The sequence below is a fragment of the Podarcis vaucheri genome (genome assembly GCF_965113315.1).
Source record: "Podarcis vaucheri genome assembly, chromosome: 3".
Lineage (NCBI taxonomy): Eukaryota > Metazoa > Chordata > Lepidosauria > Squamata > Lacertidae > Podarcis > Podarcis vaucheri.
In genome coordinates, this window is record NC_138761.1 from 15,396,130 (window position 1) to 15,416,169 (window position 20,040).

Sequence of the window (20,040 nt, forward strand, 5' to 3'; positions counted from 1 at the left end):
CCGCCTCTCCTGGTATGCCCCGCAAAGGACATTAAGGTCCATGAATAATCATAGTTTAGAGGTCCCGGGCCCTAAGGAAGTCAGATTATCCTCCACCAGGGCCAGGGCCTTCTCAGTGATGGCCTCGACCTGGTGGAATGCTCTGTCCTATGTAACCAGGGCCCTGCAGGATTTAACTTCCTTCGGCAGGGCCTGTAAGACAGAGCTATTCTGCCTGGCTTTCAATTTGAACTTAGCCTGATCCTTTATTCCCCTTCCTTCCTTCCTTCCCCCTCCCCTTTTTATGAAGATTACCCGCTCTGGGACCCCCCAATTCTCTCCTGGTCTCCTCGCTGGCCCAAATAGGACTAATTTAGCCAGCTAGCCCTGGTGATCATCTAATGTTTATTGGATGGATTTCCGCCTTAAATTGACTTTTGAGTTCTGAATTTATTATTATTCATGTTTTATACGGTGTTTTATGCTGTTTTTTGTTGCATCAATTAAGTGTTTTAAATTTGTTGTTAGCCACCCTGAGCCCAGTTTTCTGAACCGGGAAGGGCGGGGTATAAATAAAAAAAAAATATTATTATTATTATTATTATTATTATTATTATTATTATTATTATTATTATTTTCATCCCCTCCTTGTTCCTGATGTAGATCTTCACTCCCCCCTTCTCCCCTGGTGGGGGTGGGAGGCACCACTGTGTGGTTCACCTTGGTGCCAAAATGTATTGGACTCCCCCTGATGACGCTAAACAAATTTGCTTGGAAATAAGCAGTGTTTTGTTGTAGAGAACAATACTTATCCAGTTGGACACCTTGGACTATGATATGTTTAAGAAGAAGAAGAAGAAAGAACGAGAGGGTGCTGTGGTGGCTGGCATCAGGCTGTATAGGCCATGGCATGCCCATGCAGACCTATTTGCCACCAACACATCCTCTGCCAGCTGTCTAGATGGGCATCTGGTGTGGGTACCTGGGCTTCAGGGCCCTCTGCTCTTTCTTTGATGTCCAGCCCTAGCTGCCATTAGCTCCACAGGTCAGTGCTGAGAACAGGATGGGTCACTTCTCTTTCAGTCCCCATGGGTTCAGACACGAAAGTTTATGTGTTGACCACCCCAAACCTACTCCCACTGAACTCAGCGGGACAACTGCATTTCTCAGCAAAAGATCAGAGGTGCAAAAGATGGTTTAAAATTGTAAAGAGTTAAAAACACACAAAACATCTCAGGCTTAGGAATAGCCATATGGCTGTTGCAGATTCAGACTCCTGGGAAAATCAGCATCCTTTTTTCTAAATTCCGTGGGCTTGTGCAAGAAGCTGCATTAAGAATGAAATGAGAGTTTGTTTGTTTTTAATTATGGGCAGTAACGAGTGATTGCAAAGCTCTAAATGTCTTCTCTTGATAACTCTGGGTAGGCAAATTGCTGTAATCCTATCTTTGTTTTTTGATTTGCAAAAACAGAAATGAAACCCACCCTCTCACAAAACAAAGGGTTTGAAATCATTCCAAATCAGAAGCTGAAAAAGATCAGTTGCTTATTTTCTATCCTATTAGCTGCCACTTAGAATGAAGGCACCTGCAAATTAAAGGGAGTTTATTTACCTCATCATAAACTCACAGTCCAAATTTCTTCCTTTCTGAATTACATAATTTCCCCCAATCTGCTTGTTCTTAATATACAGTGATGAAATGTTACTAAAAGGAAATTTTTAGAATGCTTTGCTAGTTTCTCCCCCCTTCATGTTCCTATCTTCTTAACGTTTAAGTGTGTTGATCAATCTGGATGAACAGTGTTAATAATATTCATATGCTTTTTTCAGCCCAAGTTGGAATGATGGTGGTATGACATAAATTGACACAGTCAAAACATTATGGTTGGTAACCATGATTCTGAGTTTATATATGCAGGGCCAGCTTGTGCATAAATATTTTTGCGCTGCATATTTTGCAAATGTGAGGATGGCCAAATGTATTATTTTGTAAACATGTCTGAAGCCAGAATTTTTTTTTTTTAATGAGATACCCCCCCCAAAAAAAAAATGCAGATTGGAAAGGGACATTCTTACATTTTTAAAAAATGTATTCAAGTCTTCACATGCACCCGTGGATTTGTTTGTATAGATTTGTAATGTGGGAAGCTACATATAGTTCCTTGAAATATGTTAGTGATACACTGATACCAGAGACAGTGGATAGAAAATTATCCCATCTTCTCAGTTTTGGCCATCTTCACCACCTTTTCATCAAGGCTGGTCCAGTCTTGCTCTTATTTCTGCATTTTTGAGCTCTTCCAGAATCCCTGGCCTATGAATTGACCTACACATCCAGAAATCTTGCACGAGAACAGTTCTTCTTCATCTCTTCACAATAAAAAGAAGGGGTTGCTTATGTCTTTCCTCCTGAATCTAGAACCTTTGCTTCTATAAAACTAACTGTATTCTAAGTTAGAGGAATATTTGGTGCACGATTACTCTGAACATAGAATCAGAGGATTCAAAGTCTACACTGTAACTTACAGTAGCTAATAGCACATAAGGAAGTGATTTATAAAGAGTCGGTCTAGAGAACGTTCTACCTCAGCATTATCAAATCTTCCAGGTGTTTTTCCCTGTCTTGAAACTTAACTAAAGATTATGTTTTCAAGTAGTTCCAGCTTCAAAAAACTGTGCTCTTCTACAAAGCACCAAATTCCACCACATTTATAAGTGGCTCACATCGAGTTGTCAGTGGCATAGTTAAGGTTTGGATGAAATCAAGAAGATGTGACCCAGGAAATCACTGTGACTGTGAAGGGTTTTGAAGCCTTCACTGGTTATGAGAAGAGCTTGTATCGTGGCAGCTTTTGCAACTTCAGGAGTGTGTGTGTGTGTGTGTGTGTGTGTGTGATTGTTGAACAAAGACCACATGTGTGTGTGTGGTTTTTTTCCTTTTATTAAGAAGTTTGGCATTAATACAGTAAAATAATGAATATGATTCAACATCGTTTTGTTTTCCATCATTCCAGTATATGACAAAAATTATCCAAATGCCGACCTCCTCATTTCCTAATTGTCTACTTTCCCCATCTCATACAAAAATATTCTAGTTTTGTCACTAGTACTTCATCCACACACAAACACACACACATACACACAGAGAGAGCGCTCAAACTGACGTTTTGGAATATATTTAATGTGAGAGGGAATGTGAAAAACAACCTGGAAGTGGCCCACATCAAGTTGTCAATGGCATAGTTAAGTTTTGGATGAAGTCAAGAAGATGTGACCCAGGAAATCACTGTGACTTAGGCTGTGTACACGCTAGACCTTTAAAGCACATTGGAACACATTCTTTCTCACAAAGAATTCTGGGCCCTGTAGTTTGCCCATCACCAAATTACCACTCCCAGCAACCCTTATCAAACTGCAGTGCCCAGAATTCTTAAGGGGAAGATGAAAGGTATAGTGTAGGGGTAACCAATGTGTTGACACTGCTGGATTATGACTCGCATGAGCCCCTGTTCTCGTGGTTAGTGGTCAGGGATGGTGGGAGGTGTAGTCCATCAACATTTGGATTGCACCACATTTACTACTTTAGTAGTGTGTACAGAACTTTACTGAATGGGAATACAGTGGTACCTCAGGTTAAGTACTTAATTCATTCCGGAGGTCCATTCTTAACCTGAAACTGCACTTAACCTGAAGCACCACTTTAGGTAATGGGGTCTCCTGCTGCCGCCGTACCGCCGGAGCACGATTTCTGTTCTCATCCTGAAGCAAAGTTCTTAACCTGAGGTACTATTTCTGGGTTAGCGGAGTCTGTAACCTGAAGCGTATGTAACCCGAGGTACCACTGTAACTGCCCTATGATGCTTAAATTAACCTGTTATCCCCAGGAGCAGCAGGGAGAACGCTGTCTCGTTGCCAGTCTTGTACAGCTGATGTTCTGATCTGGCTCCATCTTGACCTTTTCCTCAGGCAGCAAATCATCTTGGGCTAGTTCTGGAATTACTGTTTGCAACAGAGTGCTTCAGAACCAGCACTGTAGTATATAGCAGTCACTTTGGATGCAATATGTCCTAATGTGCCAAATATTCATTCTTTTTATAATATCGGAAGGGCCTAGTGGTACTCAGAAAGAGCTGTCACACTGCTGGATCTGCTGGCGCTGCGTGTAACTATTTAGGAAGTAAACATTTCTGCCTTGGGAGGGTGGGAGCTCAGAAGCACGATTAGGGCAGGTAGCCCACTCCAAATGGACCCTGCTGCAATCCTGATTCTGCTCACAGGAATAGAGCAGGGACATTTACCTATGTGGGCACTGCTGCCCAATTTATTGTATTCTCAATGTCCAGTTTATTGTAGTCTTAATGGGAAAGGTTTCATTAAGTTTTAAAACCAGCTTTAAAACCAGGGCCCTAATGGAGAAACAGGTCTTGGGGGAGGGGGGCAAAGTCATTTGAAAGGAGTTCAATTTGTAAAAATGAATGAATATCAGAGAGATAAACACAAATGACATTTAGAAATTATACAATATTCCTGCAAGGCCTGGCAATTATGTGCCAATGAATACATAAGAAATACAAATAAATGAAAACGAACAGGTGCGAAATTCCTTGTTTGACAGGGCGAGCATAGGTTTTTTCTTGTATACTTATTTTATCTCGCTCATTAGTCACAAAAGTGTACATTACCAGACAACTACTGTAAAATTAAATGAGCAAATCATTACCGCAGAGGCATCCTTTTAAGGAAAACAAGAAGGATAAGTCCACAATTTTAACAGGTTTCACTGCTTGATGCTTTTTTTGCTGTGGCTAAAGAGTGTGTGTCACTGGACAAATTTTAACTAAGGTTAAAAATAAAAAAATGCAGTTAATATATGCAAGAGCCAGCTCCACCATTGGGCAGGGTGCAGAGCATTTGAGTATTGTGAAAGGGGAGTGAAGTGTTAGTTACGTGAATTTCTGTCTCAGTACATTTCTGCTTCCTGAGATGTTACCAAGATACCTTGGGTACTATGCACCTTGGGAGAGCAGAAGAAATCTTTTCTGCTCCATCTCAGGAAGCAAAATGTCTTGGGCCAGCCCTGATGTAGGATGAATGTGCACAAACACTTGTGAACATGCACATTCACATACATAGCACGTGCAAATAGTGTGAAAAGGAAATTTCATACATCTTGGAGAGGGCATGCACATTGACATAAAGGTTTATTTTTTTAAAAAAAATGCATTGCATTGTCAATATACATAATCTCCATGTTCATGTTTTTTGTTTTTTTTTTCCTTCTTAAAAAAATGATTGATTCATTAATGGTCAGAATATATGAAAAATGTTAAAGTTGAAAGTTGAGTCTTAAGTCAGCTCATATTTATCCTCCTGCAGGAGCCTAGGACTTCTTAGTGGTCTCTGACACACAGCCATTATCTCCCTTTAAGCACAAAGAAAAGGTAAACTGAATTAGAATAAAGAAGCTTATTTCTGAAATATGCTAAAACAAAGATAGTGATAGAAGACTCACATTTTCATGAATTCAACAGCACCCTTATAAATGCAGAGCCAACTTTGTTACTGCAATTTCATAGGGGCACTGAAAGCTAGCAAGCTTCATATTAATTCCCAACTCAATCATTCCTAGCGTCTTTCAGCATTGTGTCTGTTTAGAAATGATGGCCCCAGTACAACTGAGGTCACAAGCAACTAAGTGCTTATCTGCATTAACACACAGAGAGAGAGAGAGAGTGAGTGTGTGTGTGTGTGAGAGAGAGAGAGAGTCTCCTCTGGGCATTTCAATGTGCCTGGGATGAGCATTGCATATGCAGATGTGCCCCTAGATGTTTGTGTTGGTTTTTTTGTGTTTGTTTGTTTTTTGCATCCTCTCCAGCTGTGTGAACAGAAGCCTGCCTTTTTCACATTGTTCTGTCTTGTTGGACAGCAATTTTGAACGAGAAGGATCTATGCAACTCGGTCGATGGATAAACAGGATGCTGCACTCAACATTTGGGGTTCCCAACTAATTGCACGTACATCAGGATCAATTTTTGAAAGTGTTTTTGTAACTCTTGAAGTTGTTCATTGGATTTCTTTCCAAACACTAGTGAAGTTAAGGGCAGACAGACATGAATTCTCACCAGGGTATGCACTGGAGTCAGATTGTCTCAGCTGTTAAACAGTCAATTGTTCTCTGCAGTTGTAGTGACTCAGTGCGATTGATTTGCAGATACGGTACATGGTTTGGATAGCACAGTGTTGTCTGTAGCCAGGTCTTCAACAAACCCACCATAAATGCTTCTTCCTGATCTAGGGTCTTTGACTTCAGGCCTGTTCTCACACTGACGTGTGTTAAGAGGGTGGGGAGAAAATAGCAACCCTACCGCCCCTCCCCCTCCATGGCACTTCCCCTCCCCCTCCATAAAGTGATAGCAAAGGCCACTCCTTAACATTCACCGCTGTTGCTTGATGGTACGCAAGAAGGAAAAGACAGAGAGGACAGCCCAGCTTGCTGTTCATGCTATCACACTTGCTGTGTCCCTAGCTTCCAGGTGCCATTCCACATCTCAAGGCAGCAAGGAACTGTTAACTGAGAATAGATTTTGTCATGTTGAAGAGTTTTAAATGTTCATAAATATTAATAAAAATATATTCATTCTGATGACACAAGATTAGACTGTGATGAAGGTGCCCTTTCAGATCATCTGATTATATAAACACACCACTCACTCTTTTTTGTGCCTTATATTCTTTCTGTGGGTTTTATTATGGCTAGGGGCTTCAACAACTGGTAGCAACCTGTGCTACTCTGGACTTCTGAGAGGTCCTCCCTAGCACTTTGACTTATAAAAAAATGTCCATGTTATGTTGTTCCAAAGTCTTCCACGATCCTTTCAGTTTAGAGAATCTGGCTGCATTTTATTGAAACTCCTGCCACATACATACAGTTGTATTAACCACATTTATTAACACAACAAAGCATATGCAACATGAGCCAGGAGGCAACTTTCAAAACACTGAAAGATGTTATCGCACATCTACAGCCTAAGATTCAGGTTATCATTCTTTTAGCACCTTTATTGAAAAGCTGCAGCTTATATTAACTTTTGATACTGGTATCCACCATCTCTGTATTGACTGTGCCCATTTATGAAAACCCAGTTGGCCAACTTTGCCATTTTGAAAATATAGCCCACAAGTGTTGCAAGATGACATGTCTGTTGTTTGAAGTCTGCAGAGCCTTTGACACTCTTCCAGCTTGTCTTTGGAATATGTTTTATAAAATGTTTGCTCCAGCCAGTTTCTCTCTTTCTCTTCTCTTTCTCTTTGTTTTTCTCTCTCTCTCTTTCTTTCTCTCTGTGAGGTTCACATGTTGACTAATTTAAAGATTCCATAATAACTGTTTGGCATACCCTACAGGCAAAGGTCCAGAAACCCTTTTTGCTGGCTATAACCTCAATGACAATGAATGGCACACAGTACGTGTAGTTCGAAGAGGAAAAAGTTTAAAGTTAATGGTGGATGATCAACAAGCCATGACAGGTAATAATGAATAATGGTTGCTTATTTATCAGATATCTCCATTCAGTACAGATTTGGCGATGCTGGCTGTGACCCAGATTGTCTCATTTGCCTACCTGACACAACGATCAGAAGAGTCTTCGTCTGCTTCTGGTTGAACTGCACTGATCTAACAGGCCAGTGGCTTCCATGCCCTCTAATTCTGAGGATCACTGCTTATTGCTCTGATCCTAAAGAGGGCTATGGTTAAAGGTGGAAGATCTGAGGAAGGGGGGAGGGACCAGCAAGATGATAGATGATTGATAGATAGATAGATAGATGATAGAGATGATAGATAGATAGATAGATAGATAGATAGATAGATAGATGATAGATAGATACAAAGATATAGATAGATGATAGATAGATAGATGATAGATAGATAGATAGATATAGATAGATATTGATCAACAGACAAAGAGATAGTGGAGGTGGGAATATCTGCAAACAAGAATTTTGAGGAGGGGGTTTGCTTTGTAAACATAACATCAGCAACTATCAAGAAAGTCAATATTACATAAACTACTTTCAGAGAGGCCAAAGATTTGATCCATGGATTCTCATGTGTTGAAGGTGGTCTCAGTTATGTTGTAGCACAGGTAATGAAGCTACTCCACACAGTGTTGCAGTCACCATGGTAGTCCCCCTGTGCATTGCTCCGACCTTTCGGGTCAGCTTCTGCACCCACACTTCGTGACACCTTATCTCCAAACATTGTTTGTCCCAGTGGGTTTTATCCAACAAAGTTGTCCCATTAGCACAAGGACTTCTACCCCAGGAGCACAAATCTGCCCCAGAGTGTTGGGGTAACCACCAAAACAGATTGGGGCATGCAGGGAAGGGAGTGAAAAAGGAATCCCCATTACTTAGGTAGAAGCCTCTGCACTGAAGGGGTGATCTCACTGAATACCACCCAATGTCTTGCTTTTGAATGCTCAGACTGAATGTTCACCAAAGCTCAATCCCTTTCGGTGTGAACCATGGGAAGCTATCTTTTGGTTGGCTCATGCTCATTGCCTGAGACCCTGGGAACTGAGCATCAACTCAATGCTGACTTTTCTGTTTCTGACACTAACTTCTCAAAATTCATTTCCATTCAAAGGTCAGATGGCTGGAGATCACACAAGACTCGAATTCCATAACATAGAGACGGGGATCATAACAGAGCGTCGCTACTTGTCCTCAGTCCCCTCCAACTTCATTGGCCACCTGCAAAGCCTCACCTTTAACGGCATGGCGTACATTGACTTGTGTAAAAACGGGGACATTGATTACTGTGAGCTCAATGCCCGCTTTGGCTTCAGGAACATCATCGCAGACCCGGTCACCTTTAAGACAAAAGCCAGCTATGTTGCCCTGGCCACATTGCAAGCTTATACCTCTATGCACCTGTTTTTCCAGTTCAAAACAACGTCGTTGGATGGGTTAATACTCTACAACAGCGGAGATGGAAATGACTTTATCGTGGTTGAGTTAGTGAAAGGGTGCGTACAAAACTCACAACACAACAATACAGATTATATTAACCATGAAAGCTGAATGGAGTTTCCATATTCAGGGGGGAGGTGTTAGATTAAACTGACCTCTGGGCCTGATCAAGCAAATTGACTGCTCTTATTTCCCTTAAAATCAGACAGCTATTACTGTTGTTGTTGTTGTTGCACTCTTTACCCTTACAACAACAGCAATAAAAACAATAAAAAAATATTTATACCCCGCCCATCTGGCTGTGTTGTTAAAAACAATTAAAAACAGCTTATAATCACAGAAAGAAGGTGGTCATGAAAATACACATCTCAAGTGTCAAAAGCCAAGTGAGTTGTGCTTGACACTTGCAAAAACCCACAACAGAGGGGTGTCAGCACCCAACTAATGCCTTGCCTTTACAAACTAGGCTTCTTTATGGCAGATTGTATATATTTCGAAAGAGGGCTATAGAGTTTCTTATACCTCTCTCCCAACATTTCCCCTCTCTCAAAAGATCCCCTGTAAATTCCCCATTCTCATCTTAATATCTCTTGCTCAAAACAAGTCCCAAGGTTGGTGGATGCGGACATATTTGTCCACATGAACGAAACAACATTGCTCAGAAGGTTGTATGTATTCCTTCTGACCTAAAGTCAGCTGCTCAAAGTGCTGTGTCAAATTGGGCCCTTCACAACCTAGAAAAGTTGTGAAGGATATTGTCTCAGAAGTCTTAAGAGGTGCAATTTCTGTGCAGTGGGCAGTGAGGAAGAAAAGAGCGCTTGTTCAATATTGCCATGTATCATCATCCCCATCACAAAATTTATTACCTGCCCTTCAGCAACAGACCAGCAGGGCTTGTTACAATAATTTAAATATCAGTATTTTTTTAAAAAAAAACACAGTTAAAACAACCATAGAAATAGGAAGGGCAGTGCTCCTCAAAAACTCAGGTTTATAGATTTAAGCATTTAGAAGTTACTACCACTCTCCTTCCCCAAGGAACCCTGAATAAGAGGGCAGGAACTCCAGCAAACAACTCCCTACAATCAGGAGGAAGCCATGAACTAGCATAAAATGGAGGTAAAGGTAAAGGGACCCCTGACCATTAGGTCCAGTCGTGGCTGACTCTGGGGTTGCGGCGCTCATCTCGCTTTATTGGCCGAGGGAACTGGCGTACAACTTCCGGGTCATGTGGCCAGCATGACTAAGCCACTTCTGGTGAACCAGAGCAGCACACGGTAACACTGTTTACCTTCCCGCTGGAGCAGTACCTATTTATCTACTTGCACTTTCACGTGCTTTTGAACTGCTAGGTTGGCAGGAGCGGAGACTGAGCAATGGGAGCTCACCCCGTCGTGGGGATTCAAACCACCAACCTTCTGATCGGCAAGTCCTAGGTTCTGTGGTTTAACCCACAGCGCCACCCGCATCCCATAAAATGGAGAGGTACCATCAATATGGTCTTAGAGGATTGGGGGTTGGTCCACTGGGGCAAATGGGGCACTCCACCAACTGCACTTATCTATCTAGGGATGTGGGTGGTGCTGTGGGCTTGCTGATTGGAAGGTCAACGGTTTGAATCCCCGTAACGGGCTGTGCTTCTGCCAACCTAGCGCTTCGAAAGCACAGTGGTGCAAGTAGATAAATAGGTACCGCTGCAGTGGGAAGGTAAATGGTGTTTCTGTGCACTCTGATTTCCATCACGGTGTCCCGTTGTGCCAGAAGTTCCGGCTCCCTCGGCCTGAAACCGAGATGAGCGCCACAACCCCATAGTCACCTTTGACTGGACTTAACCATCCAGGGGTCCTTAACCATTTACCTTACTTACCTATCTGCACTTATCCAGCCCTACCTGCCTCCTTTTTTACTTACAACCCATCAAGGTGTATCATTGGATCTGACACAACCTACTGTTGGCCCCTGTTCCTTCTGCCCGGCCAGTTCCAATGGACACCACCCTCCATTGTCTTACAAGATAGGCAATCTGTCATTTTTGGTGTATGTTTCCTTATAGGGAGTTTTGTATGGGATGTTGTTATACCATTCCCAAACCAGCCTTATAAAAATGTTCCTGCTGTTGCAAGTTACACCTAAGAAGACATCAGCTGGCTGAAGACCTTCTGAATTTTCAAAAAGTTTAAATGAAGCGAGGCATGAGGATGAAGAGCTGTCAGTTTCATTCATTTACTTCTTCCAGGGGGAGTGAAATTGTTTGGCTATTTATTTATTTATTTTTGCTCCCTGTTTTCAGGTATTTACATTATGTGTTTGATCTGGGAAATGGTGCAAATCTTATCAAGGGAAGTTCCAATAAACCCCTGAATGACAACCAGTGGCACAATGTGATGATATCGCGGGACACCAATAACCTCCACACAGTGAAGATTGACACAAAAATCACAACACAGAGCACAGCAGGAGCAAGAAACCTAGATCTCAAAAGTAAGTGTCATTGCTATTTATAGAAATAATCTGCTAGGAGGACAGGCTACAACGTTGCATTTTGATGTGCCTTGCACATTTGTAGGAAACATAGAGAGATATGCTGTATTTATTTACTGGGCCAACTCCGGTGGCAAAACACCTGCAAACCTGTGAGCTGCAGAACATTATTCCAGAGGCATAAGTGTACAGAGGAAAATGGATCAGGTGTGGTTATAAATTCTACTTTGTAGCCAGGCTGTGGGATTGATTTCTGGCAGGGGGGAACAGCTTGATATTATATGGATCTGCTCTAGCTGCTGCAGGTAGCACAAACATCACTGTGCCAAACGGCAGCCAGTATTTGTCTCTGTTCTCTCCTCCGTGGAGACCCAAATGTGAAAATGTCACTGAATAACTGTGTCTTATCAGTTTCCCCCAGTGAACACAGAATATTCCTCCTGGCAGAGAGCAGTCCCAAATAGGCTGCAAGTTGGGGAAATATTCTGATTGGGGTGTGTGTGTGTGTTGCCCATTCATTTGCACAAGGAACAAATTAGTTGCATCCTAGAAAATCTCTGTTGGGGAGACACCCGCATCTCCATGGTTACAGGCCCTGGAGTTGAGAGGGTAGATCCTGGGAGAAGTTTGAGGAGCTTATCATTTTGTATAGGCAAGAAGAAGGGTGCTCACAAATGTGGTTGCCCCTGTTCAAATGATGATGATGATGATGATGATGATAATAATAATAATAATAATAATAATAATAATAATAATAATAATAATAATTTTTTATTTATATACTGGCCATGTGGCTGGGTTTTCCCAGCCACTCTGGGCAGCTCCCAACAGAATATTAAAAACACACTAAAACATCAAACATTAAAAACTCCCCTAAACAGGGCTGCCTTCAGATGTCTTCTAAAAGTCAGATAGTTGTTTGTTTCCTTGACATCTGGTGGGAGGGTGTTCCACAGGGCAGGTGCCACTACCGAGAAGGCCCTCCGCCTGGTTCCTAGTAACCTCACTTCTCGCAGTGAGGGAACCACCAGAAGGCCCTCGGCGCTGGACCTCAGTGTCTGGGCAGAACGTTGGGGGTGGAGACGTTCCTTCAGGTATACAGGGCTGAGAAAATGCACTGATCTAATGTTCACTGATCTAATGTTCACAAGGATCAAAGTGTGCCTCAGTCCTCTGTACGGTGTTCCTTCCCCTCCCCCTTTCCCAAGGGAAGGTGGTGACAGTTTGCATCCTTTAGGTCCCGGGAGACCATATTGCTTCCTGCCAGGGATTACTAGACCCAGAATTCCTGGTAGGGAAAAGTTCCTTGGGAAGTGCATGTGGATGGCAAGGAGCAAGCTATTATTCAGAAGTAGTGGTTTGATTGGGAACTGGAGGTGCTGCAGAATCTTATCAAGGATTCGTCAGCGAGAAGATCGATAAAAGGCAACAAGTTTCCCTGAAAGACTGCAATGCAAGTGCATTATCTGCCATCAAGCTATATTTCAGATTGCAGTCTTTCTTCCTTTACCAGCATTTGCTGATAGTTTACAAAGATTCTGAGCTCCCCAGGGACACAAGCCATTGCTAGGATATCTCTGCTGATATTTCTCGTGGCTATGTAGGGTGGCAGAAATTTCTATGGAAATAAAAGGGGAGTTTTTGCAAACCTCCACTCATATGGTGGGCTTGTGATGCAGTTTGTATCGTGCCTTGCTAGTGTATGGTAGATTGGATACATAGGAAATTAAGCATCCGTTGCCTTATGTTCTAACTTTGTAGATAGAATAGCAGCACACACACACACACCCCACACACAAGAGGTACCTGCAGATTTATTTTGGTGGTAGTGGGGGTTGTGTGATTTGCTAAAATGTTTTAGCATCCTTTCCATTACCAAAGGGGAGTTCCATCCCCAAAGTTCACTCAGCTTTACCAGTACAGTGGTACCTCGGAAGCCTAACGGAATCCATTCTGGAAGTCCATTTGACTTCCAAAATGTTCGGAAACCAAGGTGCAGCTTCCGATTGGCTGCAGGAAGCTCCTGCAGCCAATCGGAAGCTGTGGAAGCTGTGGAAGCCAGACGTCTGGGTTCCAAAGAACGTTCTTAAACCAGAACACTCACTTCTGGGTTTGTGGCATTCAGGAGCCAAAACGTTTGACTCGCAAGGTGTTCAGTATCCAAAGTCTGACTGTATTAACATTCACCACCATCAGCAAACATCTTTGGCTCTGCTACATTTTTGGAATCAGACTTGAGACATGGTGCAATTGGTTCCATTTACAAAGTACAAAATGGCCAAGTTGCCTACTTTCAGTAGGGTAGTATGTATAAAAAATAAATCCTACCCACATGCCTTATGCCCACTGACTTCTTTCAAAAGTTACTTTGCACAGCCTACTTCCTGCAGTCATCACTTGATCACAGGAAGTTGTGTGGCTGCGTGATCTCTATAGGCAGTGCTGCCATTGGGGATGTGCTTGAATGAAAAGTACATGCACAAACAGTGGCTTTATAATCAGTTAAGATCAGGCATAGGCAAACTCGCCCTCCAGCTGTTTTGAGACTACAATTCCCATCATCCCTGACCACTGGTCCTGTTAGCTAGGGATGATGGGTGTTGTAGTCCCAAAATATCTGGAGGGCCGAGTTTGCCTATGCCTGGTTAAGATCAACTGTAGGCATTGCAAGAAGAGTTTCCAGACTGGAAGCTCAATGCTGTGTGAACTCTGTGCTGCTATGAGGAAGCAATTTGTGATTAAAATAATAAAGAAAATTCGCCACTGTTTTCATATGAATTTTTCCTAATAAACACATTTTTGTTTGCAGATTTGACTAATATACAAATTCTTGTTAGCAGTTTTCCCTAAGTCTTTTGGAATGTTTTATTTTCATTAATATATGGATTTATAGGAACAATTTACCCCAGTATATGCATTTTTCTTCCCATTATTTGGCTGGTATCTCTCTCTCTCTCTCTCTCTCTCTCTCTCTATCTCTATCTCTATCTCTATCTCTATCTCTATCTCTATCTGGAAAAGTGCTAACGTTAAAAGATGGCTGCTTCTTTCACCTATAAATGGAAACTGAATCGAATTTATCCCCACCCTGGTCTAGCAATACTTTCTTCTTTTGCCAATCTCCTTCTGAGAACTGACCTGGATTCCAACTGCAGAAAAATCTCTCCAAAGCTTGGAGGTTGTTTGCTCACCTCTACACAATTTGGTTCAGCTGAGAAAGTTATCCCCGTGTTTCTTTTTCATTTCCAAACGCTACACCTGACTTTACAGATACCATGCTTAGTAAAAGCACTAGAGGGCACCATTATGTCACAAAATATCCTTCCTGGTGCAGTCTCCGGGAAGAGAAGGGGGGGCGGGAATCTCGCTGCAGTTCAACTCGGCTGATATATCCAGCCTAGTTCTTTTTGTTTCCTCCGCGTTCCAAATTCTGTAATAATAACCCTTCCGTGCAAAATGTTTCCCACAGGGTTGCTAACCTTGAGGCTTCTAACAAAAGCACTAAAACAAGCATATTGACATTTTAAACTAGGGAGTGGAAGTGTAAACACTTGTAGCAGTCGTCTCCCGTGACTGGCCTCGTTGAGACAGTTGAAGTTATGACCTTTGCAGGGGCAGTATTTCTTTCTTCTGTCTTACTGCATGCAGAAACCTCTGACATAACCCAAAATGCAGGCAAAGCTCCCCTCCCACCTCCCAATTCCTCTTCTATTTTGAAGAAGGTGTTTTGTATTTATTTCTTTTCGTTTCCCCTTCAGATTTTTATTCTTATTCTCCTTTCCTTTGTCTGCAAAAGGCCTCTCGTAAAACATAATAATAATAATAATAATAATAATAATAATAATAATTTAGGTGTACCCCACCCATGTGGCTGGGTTTCCCCAGCCACTCTGGGCAGCTTCCAACAAAGATTAAAAATACAGTGGTACCTCGGCTTACATATGCTTCAGGTTACATACGCTTCAGGTTACAGACCCCGCTAACCCAGAAATAGTACCTCGCGTTAAGAACTTTGCTTCAGGATGAGAACAGAAATTGCGCAGCAGTGGCACGGCAGCAGCAGGAGGTCCCATTAGCTAAAGTGGTGCTTCAGGTTAAGAACAGTTTTAGGTTAAGAACGGACCTCCGGAACGAATTAAATACGTAACCAGAGGTTCCACTGTACATTAAAATGTCACACATTAAAAACTTCCCTGAACAGGGCTGCCTTCAGATGTCTTCTAAACGTCAGGTAGTTGTTTATCTCTTTGACATCTGATGGGAGGGCGTACCACAGGGCAGGCGCCACCACCGAGAAGGCCCTCTGCCTGGTTCCCTGTAGCTTTGCTTCTCGCAGGGAGGGAACCGCCAAAAGGCCCTCGGCGCTGGACCTCAGCGTCCGGGCAGAATGATGGGGATGGAGACGTTTTATGTGTGCATGTGGATACATACGTACTTTTCGAGTGTCCCGATTTTCCACGGACAGTCCCAGAATTCCGAAAGGCACCCCAGCTTCTGATTTGATCCCAGAATGTCCTGACTTTCACCAGTGCTGCTCCCACCGAGCTCAGGGAGGAGGATGTGGCAGTGGCGGTCATGAGAGAGCATCCCGTTGCCTCTCTTTGGCCACCACTTCTGGTCTCCTTCCATGGGCAGCTCATGGCGGCTGCTGGAGAGCAGGTGAAGAGGAGGAGGAGGAGAGGTTTTGGCCACCAACGCCCCAGCCAGCCATCTCCGAGGAGTCTGTCTGCCTCCTCCCACTCAGCCACCCTACAGCTGAGAGGGAGGCAGTGGGCAGACCATTTGGGGCAGTGCAGAGCCTGCGGGCACCCATGCCACTGCATCACTCCCAGGAGAGACATGTGGCTTGGGTTCACTGCAGGCCCCGCATTGAGTGCTGCCCGGTATTTTGTCACCCCCCTCAATGGTGACACCTGGGGTGGACCGCCTGCACCTCACCCCCTTCCTCTGCTCCTGGCCACAGCCCTACGTGATGCATCAGCTCCCTGGGCAGGAAGAAAAGGGAAGCAGAGCGGAGCACAAGGAATCTTGATTTTGTTTATTATTATTATTTATTAAAATGCTTTGTGTGTCTGTGTCCAATATTGGCCCTTTCTAAAAAATTATTTATTTATTGGTGTGTGCTTTTCCTTTTGTAAATTTTCAGATTTGGTTCCCTCATTTTCTCATTTTTTCCCCATCTTAAATTCGCATTTCTGCAGCAATTTGCAGTTTGTTTATTTATTGTAATTAAGGGGGCCCTCCTAAAAACCATAGGCATTTCAGTGTGAAACACATTTTTGTTTGCAATTTTGTGACCAAGGTGCACAAATCTGCAAGCCGTTCCCCCTAATATATAATGTGTTTTGGGGGTATGCCATTTTCACTAAACACTTTCATTTTTATGCACACTTTCCTCTTATTATATATGCTTTTCTGTACACATTCTTTTTTTGGGGGGGCAGACTTCGTCACAAAAATAGGAATAGTGTGAATTTTGAAGGATAGTTTTGTTCCACTTTGGATATTGTTCTGAAAAGTGTGACGTACGTATATTTTCCTTTAAATGTGAACCGAAACGAATCCCCACCCCCACCCCTACATTTCTGGGATTCTGTAGCTCCATTCAGGTAATAAAAGGGCCCTCACTGATCCTACCAACTTCCATACATTGCAGGGGGGGCGGGTAAGTCCGTGGGGAACATAATGTATTTCTTTAGGCTTTTCTCCATTATTTAGAAATCTGTATGGTTTGATATTGTGCAGGAAGTTTAGAGAGGGCTCCCTGGTGCAAGCCTTCTCCAATGCAGGCACGTGATGGCATGAACTACAATGCAGAAATTCGGCTCTCACGTGATTCAAAGCACATGGGGTCTTTAAGACCTGATCAGGGCTTGCCTGTGCTCTTTCTGATCTCATATTGTTTCGCCCGGGCAAGACAGGACATTTGCTGCCTGAAAGCTAAGAGAGAAGTGAAATAACCAAGTGTGTTTGGATAACCTCCTTCTCTCTCTTGGGATATAGTACTCTAAGCCTGCCTACACACTGTACATTTAAAGAAGATTTAAAATACATGACTTCTCCCAAAGTTCTTTTCTTGCCAACTGTACTTTGATAAGGGTGCTGGAAATTGTAGTTCTGTAAGGGATAAACTACAGTTCCCAGGATTCTTTGGGGGAAGACTTGTGCTTTGAATGTATGGTGTGTATGCAGCGGCGTAGCGTGAGTTGTCAGCACCCGGGGCAACGCAAGTAATTTGCGCCCCCTAACCCGGGGCAAGGCAAGTAATTTGCGCCCCCCGCTGCCGCCCAAACGACGCCGCTTGCCCGGAGGAGGAGGGGGGCAGAGAGGCGAAAAATGCAATGGCCCAGCAGCTGCAGCAGCACCGGCGGAGGCGGGGCTGTGAGGAGGGGCTGCCTGGCGCGTCCTCCGCGGCGAGCGCTGAGAGCCGCTGCCTACCGGGCGCCTTCAGCCCGGACGCGCATACAGCTCGGCGGTTCCGCGAGACATGCGGCTCCGCTACAGCCTGCGCCCGAGGCTCTTCGGCGACTCCGGAGGCAGCGAGCGCGCCCCCCCCAGATGTTGCGCCCGGTGCGGCCGGCACCCCTGGCACCCCCCACGCTACGCCACTGTGTGTATGCAGCCTAAAGGCCCCACAAGCTTTGCATGGAAGTTTTTTCTGCTTTCCCCTGCTTTAGATCTCCATTAATTGCCTTTCTGGCATCAGCAGCCACTATACCCGACTCTCCTCTCAGAACTATTTGCATGCCTAGAGAGCAACACGACTTACACTAATAAGGCGGCAAAGATTAGCAGTTTTGGAAGCAAAGGTTCAAAAATGACTACAGTCATAGTAAAAAGGTAAAGGGACCCCTGACCATTAGGTCCAGTCGTGACCGACTCTGGGGTTGTGGCGCTCATCTCGCTTTATTGGCCGAGGGAGCCAGCGTACAGCTTCTGGGTCATGTGGCCAGCATGACTAAGCCGCTTCTGGTGAACAAGAGCAGCACAAGCAAACACTGTTTACCTTCCCGCCCCAGCGGTACCTATTTATCTGCTTGCACTTTGATGTGCTTTTGAACTGCTAGGTTGGCAGGAGCAGGGACCGAGCAATGGGAGGTCACCCCGTCGCAGGGATTCGAACCACCGACCTTCTGATTGGCAAGTCCTAGGCTCTGTGGTTTAACCCACAGCACCACCCGCATCCCTATGGTCATAGTAATTAGGAGCAAAATAAACGGGTAAGGGGCCCTTTAAATGCTCCCCTGGATATGTGAGAAATGAAGGGATGTCTGGTTCTGAGAGCAATGAACAGGAAAACTCACAGAGCAGGCCTTAACTCACTGGCAGAAGATCTGCTTAGCATTCAAAAGGTCCTGAATCCCTGGCATCTCCATGTAGGACTTGGAGAATTTGCCACCTAAAACCCTGGAGAACCTCTGCCAATCTTTGTAGACAATACCAAGCTAACTGGGCCAATGGGCTGATTCAATATGAGACTGCTTCTTATGTTCCTGTGCTTTACCCCAGACTTCAGTGCTCCCTTGTGCAATGCCTTCTCCTGTTTCATATTTCCAAGCACCTTAAAGACTAAGAGACTGAAGAAATGTGATAAAAGGAAGAAGGGGCCATAGGTTGTCTTAGAGCTATAATGGGATTGCGTTGGGGAAGATGATGAGAAGGAGCAGCTGGAGTATCTGAAAGGGAAAATGGCCTGGAGGACTGGTTGGGTGGGGGTGGCGAGGGAAGATAGAGTTAAGCATGGGAGGCTAGAGAGAGAAAGAAAAAGCCAGAAGAAGGTGTGATTCAAATGGAGATAAAGTATGAATGGTAGTGCAGAAGGGTGGGGACATGTGGATGCTATCGTCCCGTCCCCCCCATACCACAAATGTGTGAGATCACTTTTCAACCGTGAAGATAATGGGAAAGGCTTTCCGCTTACGGCATCCATTTCTTGCATTGTTATCTTGGTTGAAAATGGTCTCTTTCTATACTGTAGCTTAGCATTATCTTCACAAGCATCCGCTCCTCTGATGGAGCTACGAAAAAGAGATTGGAAGTTATTGTTTTCAGTTAGTTGTGTTTTAGCATTTCACATAACTCTTAAATGGTAGTTATTCTTCTTGTTTGTCGTTTAGTTGTTTAGTCATGTCTGACTCTTCGTGACCCCATGGACCAGAGCACGCCAGGCACTCCTGTCTTCCACTGCCTCCCGCAGTTTGGTCAGACTCATGCTGGTAGCCTCATATCCAACCATCTCACCCTCTGTCGTCCCCTTCCCTTCTCCTTGTGCCCTATGTTTTTTGGAAACAAACCAGTTTCATGAACCATACTTGGGCTGACTTCTTTCCAGTGCACCACAGTTAAGTCCAACCACAGTTTGTCCAGTTTTCAGACATAGTGGCAAACTGCCGTTAATCAAATATAAAAGCGAAGGCTTCTAATTTTATCCATGCTGCTCCACTGGAGGAGGAAAGGGAACAGAGAGTGCATAAGGCTTTTTTTAAGGCTAAATCATAGTTTAGAATTTCATCTGAAAGCAATCCTTTTTATTTTTCTGCATTATTTTAAGCTCTCTGGTAGTGCAAATTCATGAATACCAAACATAAATACATATGCATACTAGATTT

At 43.7% G+C, this 20,040-nt stretch overlaps 1 protein-coding gene across 30 annotated transcripts in view; it reads left to right on the plus strand.

Moving 5' to 3' along the window:
- Nucleotides 1-20,040, plus strand: part of NRXN1 (neurexin 1) — a 1,008,670-nt gene that overhangs the window by 499,363 nt on the left and 489,267 nt on the right. For all 30 annotated transcript variants that reach the window (XM_082217236.1, XM_082217247.1, XM_082217269.1 and 27 more), the window contains 3 exons: nt 7,382-7,504; nt 8,625-9,006; nt 11,241-11,431. In XM_082217236.1, coding sequence (XP_082073362.1) covers nt 7,382-7,504; nt 8,625-9,006; nt 11,241-11,431 — 696 coding nt within the window. The remainder of the gene's footprint in view (nt 1-7,381; nt 7,505-8,624; nt 9,007-11,240; nt 11,432-20,040) is intronic.